The following is a 21,001-nucleotide window of genomic DNA, read 5'->3' on the forward strand; positions in this document are numbered from 1 at the left end:
GAGCAATGACATGGCTAGCTTTTTAGTCTGCTTTGAAGTAAATGCTCAAGGGGAGTAGGTTCAGAATGTCTACCCAATACCAGGACTTGAAAACTAATGATGTTTCTAATTCCTGTATTATAGGTGGTGGTTAATAAGGCTGCAGTTATGGTCCATCAGCTTTCTAAAAAGGAAGCTTCCAGACACGCTATCATGCGTTCTCCTCAGATGGTGTCTGCTATTGTACGTACCATGCAGAATACAAATGATGTAGAAACAGCTCGTTGTACCGCTGGGACCTTGCATAACCTTTCCCATCATCGGGAGGGCTTGCTGGCCATCTTTAAGTCTGGAGGCATTCCTGCCCTGGTGAAAATGCTTGGGTAAGAAAACATTGTCAGAATGCTTGAAGCTAAAAAGTAAAAGAGTATAGTCACAGTATTTCTGATCAGGCTTTTTTCTTCTTCCCAGTTCACCAGTGGATTCTGTGTTGTTTTATGCCATTACAACTCTCCACAACCTTTTATTACATCAAGAAGGAGCTAAAATGGCAGTGCGTTTAGCTGGCGGGCTGCAGAAAATGGTTGCCTTGCTCAATAAAACAAACGTTAAATTCTTGGCTATTACGACAGACTGCCTTCAAATTTTAGCATATGGCAACCAAGAAAGCAAGGTAAGAGAATTGTTCTTTATGTGGTTTTCATGGAGCATCGGACACTTCCAGTGTCATGTCATTCCATGCAGTGTTCCTAACCTTTTTGGCACCAGGGATCAGTTTCGTGGAAAACAGTTTTTCCATGAATGGGTTGTGGGAATGGTTTCTGGATGACACTGTTCCACCTCAGATAGTCAGGCATTAGATTCTCATCGGGAGTGTGCAGCCTAGATCCCTCGCATGTGCAGTCCACACTAGGGTTTTCGCTCCTATGAGGCTCTCATGCTGCAGTTGATCTGACAGGAGGTAGAGCTCAAGCCAGGTAATGCTCGCTCACCTGCCACTTACCTCCTGCTGTGCAGCCCAGTTCATTTCTGTTCTTTTAAATGTTTGAGTTTCCATATGTAAAGCAGTATGCGAAGTAGTAGGGATATCGTAGGCAAGCTTCTCTTCACACTTTTGTTCTTAGGTGGGATGTAGACATTGGGAATAATAACCTAATATTTAATTCATGTAGTGGGAAGAAGTGGGGCTATGAGAGCACATAACACAAGTGAAACAGACTCTTTGAGGGTTCAAGGAGGTACCTCTTGGAGGAAGTGATAGTTGAGTTCAGTGTTCAAGGATGAGAAGGGATTCACTAGGTGAAGGTTAGGTGAGAAACAGCATTTTTGAAACGAAGGAAGGAGATGGAAAGTTTTGGGAATTTAAGAAATACAGTAAAGAGGAAGAAAGGTTTGAGGTGAGGCTATTGAGATAGACTCAGCAGATCTCATAGGGCTTTGTACAGCATGTTTAAAAGCACAATGGGAAATTTCAGCAGAAGCATGAAATGATGAAATTTGTTTTTAGAAAATTGGGACAGTGTTGAAAGGGAAGATACACAGGGAATAAAAGGACAAGAGTGAATGATCATTTTATGGTATCTCTTTTTAAGGTGCATATAATTAGGAAAATTAAAGGGCCAAGTGATAAGGAGCTTTAAGTGCCAGTTCTGGTTCAAATTTTCAGTGAATCAGTTTTGATATAACTTTCATCTTAGGGCATTAATCTTGCCTACCAACATGGTTTCTAAATTGTTTTCTTCTGCTGTGATCAGTGTGGGAAGAAGGAAATTGGGCCAAAACTGATACATTCTTGGGAGGACTGGGATGTCTGAATTTGAATGGAATGCTTTAAAAGGACAAGTTGGATAGGGCCCCAGTATGGGGGTCTGAGTGATGGGGTTCAGGAATACATTTAGGTCCAATGACAAGCTGGCTGAAATTCTTGTATAATAAAATATGTTGGTAATATGGCTCTTCTCAGACATGTGATCAAGATTCCATGACTAACAAGATATGTATATATCTTTCTAGCTGATCATACTGGCTAGTGGTGGACCCCAAGCTTTAGTAAATATAATGAGGACCTATACTTATGAGAAACTACTGTGGACCACAAGCAGAGTGCTGAAGGTGCTATCCGTCTGCTCTAGTAATAAGCCAGCTATTGTAGAAGCTGGTAAGTATATGTATCTATTCTGAGTCTTGTGTACAGCATCTGCAGTTCTAATTAGATTACTTTTCTTAGGAAAAGGTGGTAGAACTTTAATGACTGAAAATAGATGGTCCTATTCATTTTGCAGCCAAGATTACATTCAAAGTACCTGTCATCTGGATTGTAGCTAAATACTTAAGGCTAGTTTAGGTAGAGTTCTTATTATCCATCAAAAATGATGGCATATATTTTGCTTAATAAAATTTGTTTGTAACTTCAGTTTTGAGTAAACCTAAGATTTGCTAACAGACCTGTGAATTTATAGGAGAAATGACAAATTCTAATATAGTACAGTTTTATGTAATAAAGTGATTGCTTTATTAGTAGACGCTCATGAGCAGTTTTTTTGTTTTGTTTTAACTTTTAGGTACAGGGTAATGTGCAGGCTTGTTATATAGGTAAATTGCATGTCACGGGGGTTTGGTGTGCAGATTATTTTGTCACTCAGGCAGTAAGTATTGTACCCAATAGGTACTTTTTCAGTTCTTTACCTCCCACCCTTAAGTAGGCCCCAGTGTCTGTTGTTCCCTTCTTTATGCCCAGGTGTACTCAGTGTTTACCTCCCACTTATAAGTGAGAACATGTGGTATTTGGTTTTCTGTTCCTGTGTTAGTTTGCTTAGCATAATGGCCTCCAGCTCCATCCGTGTTGCTGTGGAAGACATCTTGGTCTTTTTTATGGCTGCATAGTATTCCATAGTATATATGTACCACATTTTCTTTATCCAGTCTACCATTGATGGGCATTTAGGTTAATTCCGTATCTTTGCTGTTGTGAATAATGCTGCAGTGAACATATGCGTGCATGTGTCTTTATGGTAGAAGATTTCTTTTTCTTTGGGCATATACCTAGGAATAGGATTGCTGGGTTGAATGGTAATTGTGTCTTGAGTTTTTTGACAAATCACCAAATTGCTTTCCACAATGGCCGAACTAATTTACTTTCCCACCAGCAGGGTATAAGCATTCTGTTTTCTCAGCAACCTCACCAGCATCTGTCATTTTTTGACTTTTTATTAGTAGTCATTCTGACTGGTGTGAGACGGTATCTTGTGGCTTTGATTTGCATTTCTCTAATGATCAATGATGTTGAGCTTTTCTTCATATGATTCTTGGCCACTTGTAGGTCTTCTTTTGAAAAGTGTTCATGTCCTTTGCCCACTTTTTAATGGAGTTGTTTGTTTTTCGCTTCTTAATTTAAGTTTATTGTAAACTCTGGATATTAGACTTTTGTCAGATGCATAGTTTGCCAAAACATTCTCCCATTCTGAGGTTGTCTGTCTGTTGATTTCTTTTGCTGTGCAGAAGCTCGTTATACTGTCCCATTTGTCAGTTTTTGTTTTTGTTGCAGTTTCTCTTGGCATCTTCGTCATGAAATCTTTGACAGGTCTTATGTCCCGAATGGTATTTCTTAGGTTATCTTGCAGAGTTTTTATAGTTTTAAGTTTTATATTTAAGTCTGTAATCCATTTTGAGTTGATTTTTGTACATCATGTAAGGATGGGGTGCAGTTTCAATCTTGGATGTGGCTAGCCAGTTATCTCAGCACCATTTATCGAATAGGGAGTCGTTTCCCCATTGCTTGTTTTTGTTGACTTCTTAGGTGTGCAGCCTTATTGCTGAGCTCACTATTCTGTTCTATTGGTCTGTGTGTCTGTTTTTATACCAGTACCATGCTGTGACTGTAACCTTATATCAACAGTACAGCTTGGAGTTGGGTAAAGTGATTCCTCCAGTTTTGTTCTTATTGCCTAGGATTGCCTTGGCTATTCAGGCTCTTTTTTGGGTTCATGTGAATTTTTAAATTTTTTTTTTTTTTTAATTCTGTGAAGAATGCCATTGGTAGTTTGATAGGAATAGCATTGAATCTGTGAATTGCTTTGAGCAGTATGGCCATTTTAACAATATTGATTCTTCCTATCCATGAAATAGAATGTCTTTTCATTTGTTGGTGTCATCTCTGATTTCTTTGAGCAGAGTTTTGTAATTCTTACTGTAGAGATCTTTCACCTCCCTGGTTAGCTGTATTCCTAGGTATTTTATTCTTTTTGTGGCTTTTGTAAATGGGATTGCATTCTTGATTTGGCTTGCAGCTTGGATGTTGTTAGTGTATAGAAATGTTTCTGACTTCTGTACATTGATTTTTATATCCTGAAACTTTGCTGAAGTTTATTGGATCAAGGAGCTTTTGGGCAGAAATTATGGGGTTTTCTAGGTATAGAATCATATTGTTTGCAAACAGACTTCCTATTTGTATGCATTTTCTTTCTCTTGCCTGATGATGATGACCAGTGTTTTGCCCTGATATTCTGTATTCTCAGTGAATAGGTATCATCTAAGTATGAGAAACAATTTTTTTCTATTCTGAGTATTTTTAAGGAGGCAACTTGTATGTGGTACTTTGTATCTTGTGTATGTTGGCAATTGGGGAAAAGAATAGATGGTTTGTACTAGGGCCTCTTGGGGTGTGTGTGTCATGAAAATAGTTACTCTTTAGCTACCTAGCATTTTTTCTCCTTTCAGTAACCCACCTAACAACATTTACCCAGAATTTCAAAGCAAGCTTCAAATCAGTATTGAAAGAGGGAAAAATATAAAGGCATTTAATGGAAGGAAATGTTGGGAGTAAAGTATAGGGCTGGCAACACTTATTTTTTCCCACTTAATTGAGAGTAATTTTACTTGGGATTTTATGAGAGAGAAAGACATGATTGCTGCAGGTAACTGCTGGCAGTGGAGCCGTAGGCTTGGGGATAGACAAATGTGGCTGAGTTCATACAGAATGAGGGGATGTAAATTCTGTCAGCTGTTCCAGCAGTAACCTGTAATGTAGGCTAAAAATACAGATTTTGAGATTTATTTAGTCAGAATCCCTGGAGTGTTAATTTTTATATCAAGATCTCATAGTGTTTATTTGAAGTGACAGGGAGGTCTGTAGATAGCTGGACTTGTATGGGACCAGAAGCCTAGGAATCTTTAAGTTCTTCCAGGTTATTCTTACATTCATTTGTTTATTCTGAACATAGCGTCTAATGTATTTTAAGAAATGGAATAGGCATGTGGTATACATTGGGTAACACAACAGATAGGGTCCCTGTGCTTGTTCTTATAAGTCTTGTGAAGGTGACAAAAGTATTTAAAAATATGTGATCATAAATTAGAATGAGTGTTACGGGAGAAGTGAACAGCAAATAGTGATAAGAATTAATGGGGAGGGGAATTGTCTAATTAGATGAGAGGGAAAGGGTCTCCTTGAAAAGGGGATGTTAAGTGGGACTGCAGGATGAGAAGGAACCTCTCTCTTGTCTGTATAAGAAGTGAGGGTTAAATGTTTTCCAGGTAGAGAAAAGGAACACCATGTGCTATGTCTTAGAACCAGGGGTATCCAGTCTTTTGGCTCCCCTGGGCCACATTGGAAGAAGAGTAATTGTCTTGGACTACACACCAAATACACTAATGATAGCTAATGAGCTAAAACAAAAAAAATTGCAAAAGAATCTCAATGTTTTAAGAAAGTTTACGAATTTGTGTTGGGCTACATTCAGAGCTGTCCTGGGTCACGTGGCCCATGGGCTTCAGGTTGGACGAGCTTGCCTTAGAAGGAAAGAGATTGTGGAGATCCAGGTGCTGAAGAGAAGCTCTGTGTAAACAGAACTTAGTAAGTAATGAGGTGGATGGCCTGGTATGAGGTTGAGGTTAGGTAAGCAGAGCCATAACATGCAGGACTTTCTAGGTTCCTATAAGATGTTTACTACTCATGGAGTTTATTCATGCTTTATTCCAACTTTGGAGCCATAGATACAGAATACTTTGGTCAGTTTGGAAGGCTAGGTGGGATCCAAATTCTAAACGGTTCCTTGGGGTTATACTAAAGTATTGTCTACTATCTTAAAAGGATGCCGAGACACTTTTGATGGTTGTCTATCAATAGCAGAGCATCACAGTGGTGTGTTTAAAATACTAATAATAGCATCGTGTAGATTAACAGTTTGAATGACCAAAAGGTAGAACAGACTGCTGAGATGTTATAGGCTTTTAGGAATGAAATAGTTTGGTTTTAGAACTGAATAGCTAAGGGCAAATGTCTGAGATGTCTGAAAGAATCACAGAATGTAATAATATAGGAGCTAAGGGAGCAACCAAAAATGGTTTGTGGAGGGGACAATATTGGTACCATGAAGAGAAATGGAACCCTCAGAAGGCATCCTTAATTTTTGAACATAATAATTTAAGAAGCTGACTTAGGCCGGGCGTGGTGGCTCACGCCTGTAATCCCAGCACTTTGGGAGGCCGAGGCAGGTGGATCACCAGGTCAGCAGATCGAGACCATCCTGGCTAACACGGTGAAACCTCGTCTCTACTAAAAATACAAAAAAATTAGCCGTTTAGCCAGGCGGGATGGTGGGCACCTGTAGTCCCAGCTACTGGGGAGGCTGAGGCAGGAGAATGGCATGAACCCGGGAGGCGGAGCTTGCAGTGAGCCGAGATTGCGCTACTGCACTCCAGCCTAAGCGACACCATCTCAAAAAAAAAAAAACCAAAAAACGAAGCTGACTTAAAGTGACTAAAAGGTCAGTAGGTAACTGAAAATGTAAGGTACTAGAGAATGCAAGAGAGGCAGGCTAGAGATTTGGAAGTTTCCCTTTTAGTATATAGGGGTAAGAGCAGCAGGGAAGGGGAGGTAGAGATGCCACAGAGTCATCTGCATGGGACTTTTTTTTACCCTAGAACTGCTGAAACAGAATGTGTGTGTTTTAAAGTCTCTGTAGGCCATTCTGATGGACATCTGGGGTTAAAATCCATTCTCTTAGAGTTAATAGTTATGTAAAGGGAAGGAATGAAGTCTTAATGAGGGGAAAGAAGGTAGTCATTTCACAAATACTGAGTATCCTGAGTATCAGTCTTATGCAGATCATTCTATTAGCAGCTGGAGCTACTATGAAAAAGGAACCCAATAGAGGTGATCTTTGTCTTGTAGGGAAAGCGGACTAACTTATACTATGAAGGAGAAGTACAGGGTACCGTAAGAATTACAGCAAATAGACCTCATCTGAGGAAATAAAACAGACCTAAAAGATGAAGGAGACAAGGAAAAGTATCTCTTACTGCATTTAGAAGTGGTTTAAGTTGAAGATGGATGGGTGAAGTTAATCTAGTATGTGGGCATTGGGCTTCCATTTATACTCCTTTGCCAGAGTAAATGTCCCCCATTTAAGGGTCCTAAAGGATGGAAGGTTGTGAACCTTGGAACACATGTATTGCAGTCAGTGAATTGTATAAAGTCCCTGGCAGTAAAGTGTTTTCATGCTGTCTTTCTGGATTGTTCTTACCCCAGGAATTTACCTAGCTTCTTTAGGTCTTTAGTCAGATGTCACCTTCACAGTGAAGTGACCTAATTATCTACTTAAAATTGCAGCCCCACTCCATTGTTTTTCTCCATAGCCCTTTAATATCATCTGACATGCTGTATGGTTTTAGTTTATTGTATATTTTTTGTCTGCCTCTTCCAACTAGATCATAAGTTCTGAGGGTAGGAACTTTTGAATATTTTTGCTCACTGGTCTATCTCCAGCTCAGAGCAGGACCTGGTACTGAATAAATATTTTTGAAATGATTGAATGGATGAAAAGAAATTAATAAGAATATTACCGCCCGGCGTGGTGGCTCACGCCTGTAATCTCGGCGCTTAGGGAGGCCAAGGCAGGCGGATCACGAAGTCAGGTGATCGAGACCATCCTAGCTAACATGGTGAAACCCCATCTCTACTAAAAAATATAAAAAATTAGCTGGGCGCCTGTAGTCCCAGTTGCTCGGGAGGCTGAGGCAGGAGAATCGCGTGAACCCGGGACGCAGAGGTTGCAGTGAGCCGAGATTGTGCCACTGCACTCCAACGTGGATGACAGAGCAAGACTCCATCTCAAAAAAAAAAAAAAGAATATTACCTAAGGGGGATAGTGGAGATAACAAAGACTTCTTCGGCTTAGGAAAGGAACAGTAGCTATTTGACAATTTGTCACTAGTGATGTGAACTGGAAAAAGAGGGAAACTGAGCAACATTCTAGAAAATGAGAGGAAAACAAATACTTAGGTGAAAGGAAGTAAACTCTGGAAATAAAGAAGGACACCTTCTAAGACTAGAAAATATATTTAGGATTGATAGGAACTTCTAGCTAATGACTAGGACCTTACATCCTTTTTAATTTTCTAGGTGGAATGCAAGCTTTAGGACTTCACCTGACAGATCCAAGTCAACGTCTTGTTCAGAACTGTCTTTGGACTCTCAGGAATCTTTCAGATGCTGCAACTAAACAGGTAAATTGAGTAAATTGACGCCATGGGAACAGAGTCAAGATGAGTATGTGCTTGTACTGACCATTTGTTTTTATCTTCATAGGAAGGGATGGAAGGTCTCCTTGGGACTCTTGTTCAGCTTCTGGGTTCAGATGATATAAATGTAGTCACCTGTGCAGCTGGAATTCTTTCTAACCTCACTTGCAATAATTATAAGAACAAGATGATGGTCTGCCAAGTGGGTGGTATAGAGGCTCTTGTGCGTACTGTCCTTCGGGCTGGTGACAGGGAGGACATCACTGAGCCTGCCATCTGTGCTCTTCGTCATTTGACCAGCCGACACCAAGAAGCAGAGATGGCCCAGAATGCAGTTCGCCTTCACTATGGACTACCAGTTGTGGTTAAGCTCTTACACCCACCATCCCACTGGCCTCTGATAAAGGTAAATTGTCAAAGTAGAATTTACCTTTGTTGCAGAATTGAAAATGAAGCATCCCTAGCCGTTGGATGGCTAAGCATAGTGATCAATAATTTAGGAATTGTATTCCTTAGTAAGTAGGAAGTATGGCTGCAATAGGGGTAGGATTCTGAAATGTTTGTGTAGTCAGAACTACTTTTAGTTGTTCCCAATAGATTTAGTGTGGTGGGAATTTTAGGCTAAGAAAATGATTGTGTTGAGTTGTATGCCAATTCTTCCTTCTGTTTTTCAGGCTACTGTTGGATTGATTCGAAATCTTGCCCTTTGTCCAGCAAATCATGCACCTTTGCGTGAGCAGGGTGCCATTCCACGACTAGTTCAGTTGCTTGTTCGTGCACATCAGGATACCCAGCGCCGTACGTCCATGGGTGGGACACAGCAGCAATTTGTGGTGGGTAAATTCTTATAGTGATACCTGGCTGTCTAAAAGGAATGCATAGACCCAAAGGATCCTGAACTTCTTTGGTCATTTGTTCCCCCCGTCCTTTTTCCTGAAGAGCTGATGACAAAATATGACTGCAGAGAAGATAAGGCATAGTGTGGCCCCAGTGATATTTCCTTGGACACGTCCTTCACATGGTCAGTCTTACAAAGGTTGGGTTAGGCATTTCATGCAGTGTTCTCATTTAACTTACACAAAGGCCCACTTAGGAAGAGGTAGAGTCATAATTTGAGACCAAATCTGTGTAATTTCAGAGCTTCTTACCCTTGCCTCATCATGAATTTTGACAATAAATATTTAACGGTCCATTTTATTATCTTTTCTGTGAGTTGAACTTTTTTCATGGACCTAAGAATACAGTATTGACATATTTCAAAAATAAGTAGTAGCATTTCTGTACTCTTTACCACAATAGTCTCAACCTGAAGCTTTGATACAAAGTTTGAGTCTTAAAAGTAGCTTCATTAAAAGTATAGTCTGAAGACACTTCTGATTTCTCAGACTTTACGACCTTATTTAATTAGGTTAGTTTAGAAAACAAAGATGGAGCCTACCAGCACAGATTTTAGGAATCTCATTTTGCTGGTTGCTTTGTGTATGTACTCATATTGGGGCTTTGGCTTGCTTCATTTATTACTGTTGGTATTGGCCCATCTCCATGAGGTGACTTAATAGAATGTTGAGGGAATCTTTTATTTTAAATCTCTTTTCTAGGAAAAAAGGAGTTTTTGTGTCCTTGCAAGAATCAAATTATTTATAAAAGCTGCTAAATGTAGCAGAATCATAACCCCTTTTAAAACTCAAATCCAGAAACAGATGGTACTTACATATTGCAAAAGCTAACTTCTATACATGAGGCTGTCAGCTGAATAGTCTTGGAAGAGTGAGGAGTGGATTTTTCTGCTGGCAACTCAGTTAGTTTTAGCAGTTGGTGCTAAAACTTGGCAAAGTTTTCACCAAATACATGGAAGATGTACAAAAATAGAGGGGGCATGTAAAGGAAAAATGTTGACATAGTCTGAGCATTACTTTCTCATCTTCTCTCTTTATATACCTTTTACCCAGAATGATTGGTGCCCTTACTGTAGGAAAGTTGTCTTTGGGACTCAGTGCTATGTGGAAACGGTTGCACTGTGTATGGGGGAGGGGTGCTGCCTTGAATTAGTGCTGCCAGGAGGCCTCTTTTCAGTGACATTCAAGTTAATGGAATCCTCCTTCATTCCCGAACTAATTGCAAGTTATGGGGAACTTCGGGTATATAATGTAAATAATTATAGTCTAATAATTGTTCCTCAGAATGCAAAGTCTTTCAAGTTCAGCAGCTTTACAGAGGAGAATGCCCTATTTGTTAACCATGTTTCTTTTGGCAGGAGGGGGTCCGCATGGAAGAAATAGTTGAAGGTTGTACTGGAGCCCTTCACATCCTAGCTCGGGATGTTCACAACCGAATTGTAATCAGAGGACTAAATACCATTCCATTGTTTGTGCAGGTATGTTGCTTTTAAGTGAAGTGTTCTAGGTTTTATGTCCCTAAAATTTCCAGATTGTAATGACTAATAAAATTTCAGAAAATTAGGGACCATAATAGGGGCACCAACATTTAATTTTATGAAAATTCCCTTCATTTTTTTGGTCAGTAGGAGAAACACTGAGACTCGAGAAGAGGGAGGAGATTTCACATTTCACTTTTACGGGTGCCTAGTTTTAGAGGGGAGAGCTGACCTGGGCTGCCAGAGGCGGGGCATAGGCCCCCAACCAATTCTGGATTTTCCAAATCTTAGATCAGTTAGAGTTGCCTCTGAAGAAAGGGTTTATAGCTAAAAAGTATTCTGGAAATCCAATGCTCCAGAGTATGAAACACCCTAGGACATAAAATTCAGAGAGTATTATTTACTACAGTGTGAATGCCTCTTGCACTCTGAATTCGGAATGTTTGCACCACAGTGGGGGGCTTGCCATGTTTTAGCTTTAGATTTAATTAGGTTTTGTTTGTGTTTTCTCCCTAGCTGCTTTATTCTCCCATTGAAAACATCCAAAGAGTAGCTGCAGGGGTCCTCTGTGAACTTGCTCAGGACAAGGAAGCTGCAGAAGCTATTGAAGCTGAGGGAGCCACAGCTCCTCTGACAGAGTTACTTCACTCTAGGAATGAAGGTGTGGGTAAGTAAAAAGGAACCAAAGCCTTTAGCAGATGTGTACATTGAAGTCTCAGTTTTTCCTCAAGGGCCTTTTTTTCCTTGTCTCTTAGCGACGTATGCAGCTGCTGTTTTGTTCCGAATGTCTGAGGACAAGCCACAGGATTACAAGAAACGGCTTTCAGTTGAGCTGACCAGCTCTCTCTTCAGAACGGAGCCAATGGCTTGGAATGAGGTAGGGAAATGTGAGCAGTTATTTATCTGGTAGTTCCTAGAGCGGGTAAAGCAGCTCGTTCTTTCCTCTCGAAACACTTAGTACCCATTCATTTGCATTGATGTTTCCCTGGCTTGAGTATTTCTTCTTTATGCTGTCCAGCAACTGCCCTAAGGAAGAACTATAACACAAACTTTAAAGGACCTGTTCAGAATCATTACAAATAAGTTGTGCTATTTAAAATTATAATTCATAAGGGAGAAAGATGAAAAATGTTACCAGATTAAAGATGAATTTTCAAAAGGATATAAGGAAAGAGGCAGTGTCAAACACTGTTAGAGGACAGTTTGTCAGTAGTTTTTACTAAACTTTAATAAAACTTTTCTATTTGAATTTGTGCTATGAATTTGCCTTCAGTATTTGTCCTCAGTACAGGTGTCCTTTGAAACATTGTTTCTAATAAAACTAGAACCACCCTGGAAGTTTATTTTGTCCACTCTGTAGTGATCACTGATGGTACACAGTCATACAGTGGATTATATTTGTTGAGTGAATGGAAAGAGAGATTATTAGGTTTAAAACGATGCAGCTCTTGAGGCCAGGAGTTCAAGATCAGCCTGGGCAACATAGTGAAACCCCATCTGTACAAAAAAATTTAAAAATTAGCTGGGCATGGGGATGGATGCCTATAGTCCTAGCTACTGGGGAGGCTGGGACAGGAGGATTGCTTGAACCCAGGAGTTAACAGACTGCACTCAGCAACAGAGCCAGACTCCAACTCAAAAAAAAAAAAAAATAAAGCAGAGCAAATTACCAGTGAGTAGTGTGTTACTTGGGTTTTTAATAGGCATCTTATTAACATGTTCCAACTTGAGCCCTTAACTTTCTCCACCTACCCCCTTCCACAAACCTGTTTTGACTGTCTTTGTCTTGATGTCAGCTTTGTCTGTCCAGCTGCTCAGGCTAAAACTTTTCTTTCATACAACACATCCTGTCAGCAGCTCCTGTTTGGGGGTAGGCATTTTGCCGGTTTTTTTTTTTTTTTTTTTTTAACTGCTATATCTCTAGCACGTAGAACAGTGCCTGGCAGCACATAGTCGGTGCTTAATATGTATTTGTTGAAAGACAAGTCAGTGAATGTTTTTAATGTGAGGTGCAAAGAGAAAAAAAAATGTATCTTTGAGGGGTGGAGTTTTGAAGAACTTCCATTTTCTAAGTATTTGTGTAATGTTGGAGTTACTTGTTTCCTTTGTAATCTGAAAGTATGTTTAAAAAAATTAGTGTACTTTTAAGTTGAGAATTTTCATTTTGCTTTTTATTCTTTCTTGCCTTGTGCCTGTTTATCTAGACTGCGGATCTTGGACTTGATATTGGTGCCCAGGGAGAACCCCTTGGATATCGCCAGGATGGTATGCGTCTCATATTTCTCGATTAACTCCAGATCAAGCTAAAGTTCTAAAACTTGATCAGAAGAGCTGGTTTGCTCATCTGGGAAACTAGTGTTGGCAGAAAAGTAATGGCTTCAATTAAAAGCAGTTCTTAAATTCCAGTCAGCAACAGTATCTTTAATGGAGCGCAGGGAATTCAGAGCCACACGATGAATAGCAGTAGGATTACACCACCAACAAATACATGCTACTACTAGGCCTCTGCAGTGTAGGCTGTTACAGTTTACCTGGCTTTTTATTCTCTTTTTGGCCAGAGGACTCATAATACCTTTTGTCTATAAGCTACCCAAGGAAGACAGGAAAACTCCTGTCTCTAGGCTCAGATCTGGGGTGGGTTTTTACATAGTTGCATTATCAGGGTTTTCTTGAAAAGCTAATTCAAATCTGGGTAATGAACATAGAGGATGGGGTAGACCACTAACAATTATAACTGTCTTACATTTATAACCTCATCTGCTTCTACCTAATTACGAAACCACTAAAGCGCGGATTCTTACTGTGACAAATAACATGTCAACCCTAAGATAAAATATGTTGAGGTTTCATTGAAATAGTGCCTTAACTTTCCTTAGTACTTTTGTTGGTGTCACTTGGACTTTTTGTCAAGATAGATTACACCTGCCAGACCTCATTATTGTCTTAATCTTCCTTCCCATGGGTTCTCATTGCCTAGGTGGTCACACAGTAGATTCCTGCTTCTCCTCCTTGGGAACCCCAAGTCTCTGACAGGGGTAAATGCAGTGTGTTCAGGGTTAGACTAATGATGTGACTGGGCCCTGCTGGTGTGCCCCTCTGATGGAAACAGACGGTATTTGTGTAGTCTCATGGGTGGTTTGGCACTGAGTAATTACTTGGCTAAAGAAAGCTAGAAGTTGAAGAGGCTAGAAAGCATTGTTTTCTGACAAGTTTGCTGCTGAACTTTGGATGCCCTTAACTATGTCTGTTTCTCTCCTCTGTCTTTTGCCTTCCTTCTTGTATTTTGTTGACACCCTGACTCTTCTAGATCCTAGCTATCGTTCTTTTCACTCTGGTGGATATGGCCAGGATGCCTTGGGTATGGACCCCATGATGGAACATGAGATGGGTGGCCACCACCCTGGTGCTGACTATCCAGTTGATGGGCTGCCAGATCTGGGGCATGCCCAGGACCTCATGGATGGGCTGCCTCCAGGTGATAGCAATCAGCTGGCCTGGTTTGATACTGACCTGTAAATCATCCTTTAGGTAAGAAGTTTTAAAAAGCCAGTTTGGGTAAAATACTTTTACTCTGCCTACAGAACTTCAGAAAGACTTGGTTGGTAGGGTGGGAGTGGTTTAGGCTATTTGTAAATCTGCCGCAAAAACAGGTATATACTTTGAAAGGAGATGTCTTGGAACATCGGAATGTTCTCAGATTTCTGGTTGTTATGTGATCATGTGTGGAAGTTATTAACTTTAATGTTTTTTTGCCACAGCTTTTGCAACTTAATACTCAAATGAGTAACATTTGCTGTTTTAAACATTAATAGCAGCCTTTTTCTCTTTATACAGCTGTATTGTCTGAACTTGCATTGTGATTGGCCTGTAGAGTTGCTGAGAGGGCTCGAGGGGTGGGCTGGTATCTCAGAAAGTGCCTGACACACTAACCAAGCTGAGTTTCCTATGGGAACAATTGAAGTAAACTTTTTGTTCTGGTCCTTTTTGGTCGAGGAGTAACAATACAAATGGATTTTGGGAGTGACTCAAGAAGTGAAGAATGCACAAGAATGGATCACAAGATGGAATTTATCAAACCCTAGCCTTGCTTGTTAAATTTTTTTTTTTTTTAAATATCTGTAATGGTACTGACTTTGCTTGCTTTGAAGTAGCTCTTTAATTTTTTTTTTTTTTTTTTCAGTAACTGTTAGTTTAAGTCTCTCGTAGTGTTAAGTTATAGTGAATACTGCTACAGCAATTTCTAATTTTTAAGAATTGAGTAATGGTGTAGAACACTAATTCATAATCACTCTAATAATTGTAATCTGAATAAAGTGTAACATTGTGTAGCCTTTTTGTATAAAATAGACAAATAGAAAATGGTCCAATTAGTTTCCTTTTTAATATGCTTAAAATAAGCAGGTGGATCTATTTCATGTTTTTGATCAAAAACTTTATTTGGGATATGTATGGGTAGGGTAAATCAGTAAGAGGTGTTATTTGGAACCTTGTTTTGGACAGTTTACCAGTTGCCTTTTATCCCAAAGTTGTTGTAACCTGCTGTGATACAATGCTTCAAGAGAAAATGCGGTTATAAAAAAATGGTTCAGAATTAAACTTTTAATTCATTCGATTGTGTCACTTTTTTTTCTTATTAAATGGTTTGTGAGGGTGGTAAGTAAGTTTTTCCAACTCAACTTTATACTGAGGAAGATAGATACATAGTGAAGTAATTTGTTGTAGCGATAGAGAAGGCCTTACTTCTCTAGATGCAGTTTGCCAAGTTTCTTTAGCATTTGGCCCTGGGTTACATTGCACCCCCAAAAAAGTGTTTCAGCCTTGCACACTGTGATTAGTTCTGGGCTTTTGTGGGAGAAAGCCAAGCAGACTATCTATCTCTACCCCAATCTCTCAGATGGTTTGATTCCATTAAGGTAATGAAATATTAACTACCTGGATTTGGATTTGAATCACCGTCACAGAAGTGTGACTCATTGGGAGAGGGGAATTCCTTCAACAACTCTACTTTGAACTAATAATTAAATAGGTTTAAGTGTTGATGTGTATCTGAACATAATCAGAACCAGAATGAGCCTTCCACACTATCTGCCAGATGATCCTATCAATCATCCTGGTGGTAGGTCTGACAAGCTTAGTTCATCTCTTCAGGTAGACCTGTTAAGACTTGTTTTGGTCTTATAAAAAGTGAAAGTGTTTTGTCTTTAGGGAGAGCTGTTTCTGATTTACTGTTTTTATTTTGATAGTGACAATTATGAGAAAAACATACATTCAGTTCTTTTTCATTAAAAATCAGCTTCATCTGGGGAGGCCTTTTTGTGAATGCCCTTGCTTTGCAAAAATAAATTCTTCATTGTGGTCTAAAATGTAATAATTAGGGTTTGAAAAGAAACATTCACATAGCTGATGAGGTGGTAGGTCTCAGGTTCTGTCTCATGTGTGATAAACCAAACCAGCCAGTATTTCAAGAAGCCTAGGGGCTATTGGTAGGTTAACACTGAAGATCTTCAGTGAATTCAGCTTTCAACATAAAGAGCCACCGCAGGGTGTTTCATTTACAGAACTTTTTAAAACCAGAAAACACTTTCAGAGCTTTGCTAATTCATTGTATTTTTGAAGTTTAAAAACTTTTAATGTGAGAGTTAATCCAGTTCAGCAAGGTGATTCTGGAAATACCAAGGGTGAATAATAGCCAAGACGCTTAGGAAAAATAGGAGTATTTGCTCCAGCAGCTGTCAAGGCCTAACTAATATAAAGCTAAAGTTAGTTAACCCTGACAGGAATAGGGATATAAACACAGATTAATACATTAACACAGAATAACAGGCATTTGAAGACTCTTCAGAGACAGCGTTGGAGATCAGTGTGGGAGGAGAGTGACTTTTTCATAAAGGTGTGAAACAGCCAGCCAATGGAATAAAAATATAGAAAAACACCCATGACCCAACAAAATATCAAGATTTTAAATAAAGGCAGTATTACTGACTGACTGATTGATTGTTTCTTTTGCCTCAAGCGTCAGTAAGGCTTGGTGGGCCACAATGTTGACAGTCTATCCTGGACGCCCATGTGTCCAACAATCTCTGTTCACACAAGAGACACTGGAGTGAAAAACTATAGCTTCGGTGATGTGGGTATCAGTATAGTATGCATATATTTCACATAATACTGAACAAAAGTCACAGATGATGCATGCTTTAGAACTCCATTGATCTTCATTGATTCAAAAAAGGGACAAGCTATTTTAAGGAAAATATCCGTGGATGGAGCGAGGAGATGATTAGCTGAGTAGAAATCGGAATAATGGTTACCTGGAAGAGGGAGGTGCAGAGGATGCTGGCAAGGTGCCTAACCTTTCCTGTAAATGGTGGTGAAGAAAGTGAGGTCAAGTTTTCATACCAGAAATAGTGGTGGGGAGGAAAAGGCCTAAATGAAAGGCTGCCCACTTGCATTTTTGGGTACAGGAGGTGAAAATGACAAAGTGAACATGGCCGTTGAGAATAGGAGGGCTTTCCAGTGTAAGTTTTCTTTTTTCAGTTGTGCTGTAGTTAATGAGACAGCCTTGAGAGTTAAGACATTTGATCCCATTGCAGCAACCACCATTGAACCAAAGAAGGAAGCTTTTCTATGTTGGGGCAGATCTTACAGACATGAAGCTTTGAAATCTGATGATCTGAATCCTTAATAATGAAAGCTCTTAAGATAAATACACTCTAACTCTTGGTTGCTATAATAAAAAGATGATGTGAATTGTGCTGTTTTGTTTGTAAAGCAAAGAATGCTAAATTGATCTGCAGTTCTATTGAGAACCTGCCTTTCCTTGCCTTGAGCAGATCACCCACCGAAGTGAAATTATGGTATCACGGCCTCCTATTTGGAATTTTGTATAGTATCCATTCCACCACTTCAGACTCCAGTAAACGTAGAAGGAAGTGACAAGTTTCAGAGTTCAGGTTGTGGGGGAAGGTCATAACAGGTATAAGGGTATGCAGGAAAGCAAAGGAGAAACTCCACCCCTATGTATTTCCAAGGTAGGTTTGGGCATGGATAGGGAAAGGTCTGTGTGTCCATAAACGTAATTTCCATGTTAGGTACGACTGAGAGCCACTCTGTGACAAAGCAGTTCTATTCAGAATTATTTGAGGTATACTCCCAAGTATGTACGAGGAATTCATTGCAGCACTATCAGAGATAGCAACCCAAATAGCTATCAAAAGGGAACCTAACTAGTTAAGCAAATTTCGATGCATCTATTTGGTGGACCACTCTGCAGTCAAAAGGGGGGGAAAAACGGCACATAAAGCTGTGTTTTGGTATAAAACGGTCTTCAAAATACATTATTAGGAGAAAAAGCAAGGAGCAGAGTTGACAGCTGCTCACATATGGGTAAAAAGGGGTGGGTGCAGAATCTGTGAAGACATGCATAGACCATCCCTGGATGCACACAAAGACCCTGGTGGCAATGGACACCTTGTAGGAGGAGATGGGGAGAGGACTAACAGCGTGTGCGGGAGAGACTGCTGTTTATCTTTTGGGTGTTTTCACCAGGCTTCATTGGTGCCAGGCTTCTGGATTGGATATTACCATTCAAATGTAATCATTAAAACCCTTAATGCATTTGTCCACCGCCTCAACATCAAGCCTCTGATGGGAGAGGCCAGAGGCTGGACTTTAAAGGCCAGTTTAAAGCTCCTCATTCTAGGCCCAGCTTCTCGCTCCCACACACCACTTCTCAACTGCACTGAAGCCTGAGGCCAAGACTGCCTAGCTTTGCCTGGTCTCCCCCAACCCCACTCCAGACAGCTCTCCCAGGAGGCCAAGCCTCTTGTAGCTTTCTTGTAGCCATACCACTTGCTACCGTAGCCCCTGTATGTATACGATTATATTCTACATTGCATTTTTCTGTTGCCAGGGAAAGAAAAAGGGCATCTTGCTTCAGGTGGAGACAGGAGAGATCTGGTGAGGGAGATTCCTCTCACATCACCTTGTACAAGAGCCTTAGCCACCAGAGCCCCCATTTTCTCAACTATAGCACAGGGATGATGCCTGCCCTGTGTTCACAGAATTGACCTGAGAACCTCATTAGCTAATAGGAGAAACTTGGAAAGATAAACTGCAAAGAATCATAAGAGTAAATTGTTGCTGCATTCCACTGACTCAAGTGCCACGAGTGACTATCAGCACCTTTCAGGGCACCTGTGACCACAGTTACCCCAAATGGTGCTTCACAGAGGGACAGCTTAATGGGGATGCACACTCGGCTGTAAGTTAAGGCAAGGTCTTGGAACTTTGGGCTTGCTGTTGGTGGAGGGAGAGGAATAGTCCTGTGTGCAGCCACTCACCTGAGCCTCCTCTGTGCACTATTGCTTGTCACCTCCTTTGCCTCTCACCTCTGTGACTTCAGTGACACCATTTATCCCTGAAGACAGCCAGTGGATTGTAGCTAATTAGCAAATAGCTGACGCTTGGGGATGGAGGGAAGGAGAGGGCTAGGAGGGGTGGGCCCCTTGCCACTGCCAGAATCCTAAGAGCTGAGGGGTCAGCTCTGCTCTCAGAATGGAGCCACTTAGGCATGCCAAATACTAAGGTACAGGCCTGGGGAGGGCAGGGAAGGGTTACTACTACAAGCTGCCCTCTGCCCAACCAGGCTGCTCATATCCCCTACCTCTGAACTCAAAGGGATCTAGGCTGCTGCTTTCCATAGGCACCTTTCTTCCAGGACACAGCCTCACCAGGGTACAAGGCTTGGCATGGACTAACTTTAGTGACCCGGCACGTTTGGCAGGGCAGTGAGCTCTGCTTGGGACCATCATCTCCTTGTCCTTGCTGATTCAGATAAGCTTTTCCCCAGATAGGCAACACTGGGGCCCAGGGCCAGGAGTGGTCCACTGAACAAAATGGCTCTGGAATAGTAAGTTTCCTCTTCTCTGTCAAACAGCAAAGGCTCCTCCTCGCTCAAGTGAAAAGGGGAAAAGGAAGAAGAATCTTCCACTGCTCTGAACTACCTTGACAGGACTCCAGACCCAGAACCCCACGGGCGTTCCCCCACCTAAGAACTAAAGGGAGATGGCAAAGAAAACAAACCTGAACCTGTTCCTGTATCCAGCAGGCAAAGCCACTGGAGCTGAGAACCAAGCCTCTGGCTGCTCCATCAAGTACTCCCCACTCACTCCCAGAAATGCAGGCAAAACCAGCCAGGCCAGGGCCACATGGGCACACACAGCTGGTGATGAGCACACCGCCCAGGAGGACTTAAATCGTGAAGCCTCCCCACCATGGGCAATAAGTAGGCTATGCGAGGTCCAATGAAGCTGCCTGTTCCTGGGTCATGCTCTTAGAGGGCACACTCTCATATCCCAATTAGTCACAGCCCAAGCTTTGTGCACCCCATTAGGGGATGAACACAGGGTATGGAGTCAGAGTCCTGGGTTCAGCCAAGCTGTGGGGCAAGTGAAAACAGCTCCTCTGAGTCTGTCTCCTCATCAATGAAATGAAACTAAGGCGGCTTGCTTTGCAGGTTGTGGTGGGGATTACATAAGGTAATTGACATTCCCTTTGGTGCAGTTGTGCAGAGAACTGTTTTCATTGTAAAGCAATGAAACCATATCTGAACTATAACACAGGGATGATGTCGGCCCTGTGTTCACAGAACTGACCCGAGAACCTCATTAAGTAATGAGGTGCTGATGAGGATGCTTCTGGCTGGGCTGCAATGAAATGCTTTACAATGAAAACAACAGTTCTGTGCACAACTGCATCAAAGGTAATGTCAAATGGAAACTGTCAAACTACCCAGATTACTGTGTCAGAGGGGCTGTTGATGACAGCATGACCAGCTTCCTGAGATGCCGTAGATGGGGCCACCTGTGGGCCAACATGGCCACTGCCTGGGACAGAATCCATCTGGGCAGTGTTAGAAGGCAAATCCCCTAAGCAGCAGCACCAGAGCACTGGAGCTGGGAAAAGGGTTGGCAGCCACTGATTCAGTGTAGCCTTTTCATTTTGCAGATGGGGAAAATGAGGCCTCAGAAAGGCCAAGGCATTACCTCAACATACCCATCTGGTCAGTGCTGCCCAGGGCCCACCCCTACCTACCCAGTCCAGATTCAGGAGTAAGCCTGCCCAGTACAG

The 21,001-nt window shown here is 41.2% G+C and overlaps 1 protein-coding gene across 3 annotated transcripts in view; it reads left to right on the plus strand.

The window, feature by feature from the left end:
- Window positions 1-15,485, plus strand: part of CTNNB1 (catenin (cadherin-associated protein), beta 1, 88kDa) — a 44,111-nt gene extending 28,626 nt beyond the window's left edge. For 2 of the 3 annotated variants that reach the window (XM_011950933.1, XM_011950936.1), the window contains 11 exons: window positions 124-362; window positions 451-652; window positions 1,993-2,137; window positions 8,381-8,484; window positions 8,567-8,905; window positions 9,174-9,332; window positions 10,754-10,873; window positions 11,390-11,540; window positions 11,629-11,750; window positions 13,078-13,138; window positions 14,181-15,485. In XM_011950933.1, the coding sequence (XP_011806323.1) occupies window positions 124-362; window positions 451-652; window positions 1,993-2,137; window positions 8,381-8,484; window positions 8,567-8,905; window positions 9,174-9,332; window positions 10,754-10,873; window positions 11,390-11,540; window positions 11,629-11,750; window positions 13,078-13,138; window positions 14,181-14,389 (1,851 nt within the window). In that variant the 3' untranslated portion in view covers window positions 14,390-15,485. The remainder of the gene's footprint in view (window positions 1-123; window positions 363-450; window positions 653-1,992; window positions 2,138-8,380; window positions 8,485-8,566; window positions 8,906-9,173; window positions 9,333-10,753; window positions 10,874-11,389; window positions 11,541-11,628; window positions 11,751-13,077; window positions 13,139-14,180) is intronic. The other variant, XM_011950934.1, reaches the window with a different exon arrangement.
- The last annotated feature ends 5,516 nt before the right edge of the window (window positions 15,486-21,001 follow it).

Source organism: Colobus angolensis, unplaced genomic scaffold, assembly GCF_000951035.1.
Source record: "Colobus angolensis palliatus isolate OR3802 unplaced genomic scaffold, Cang.pa_1.0 Scaffold311, whole genome shotgun sequence".
NCBI lineage: Eukaryota > Metazoa > Chordata > Mammalia > Primates > Cercopithecidae > Colobus > Colobus angolensis.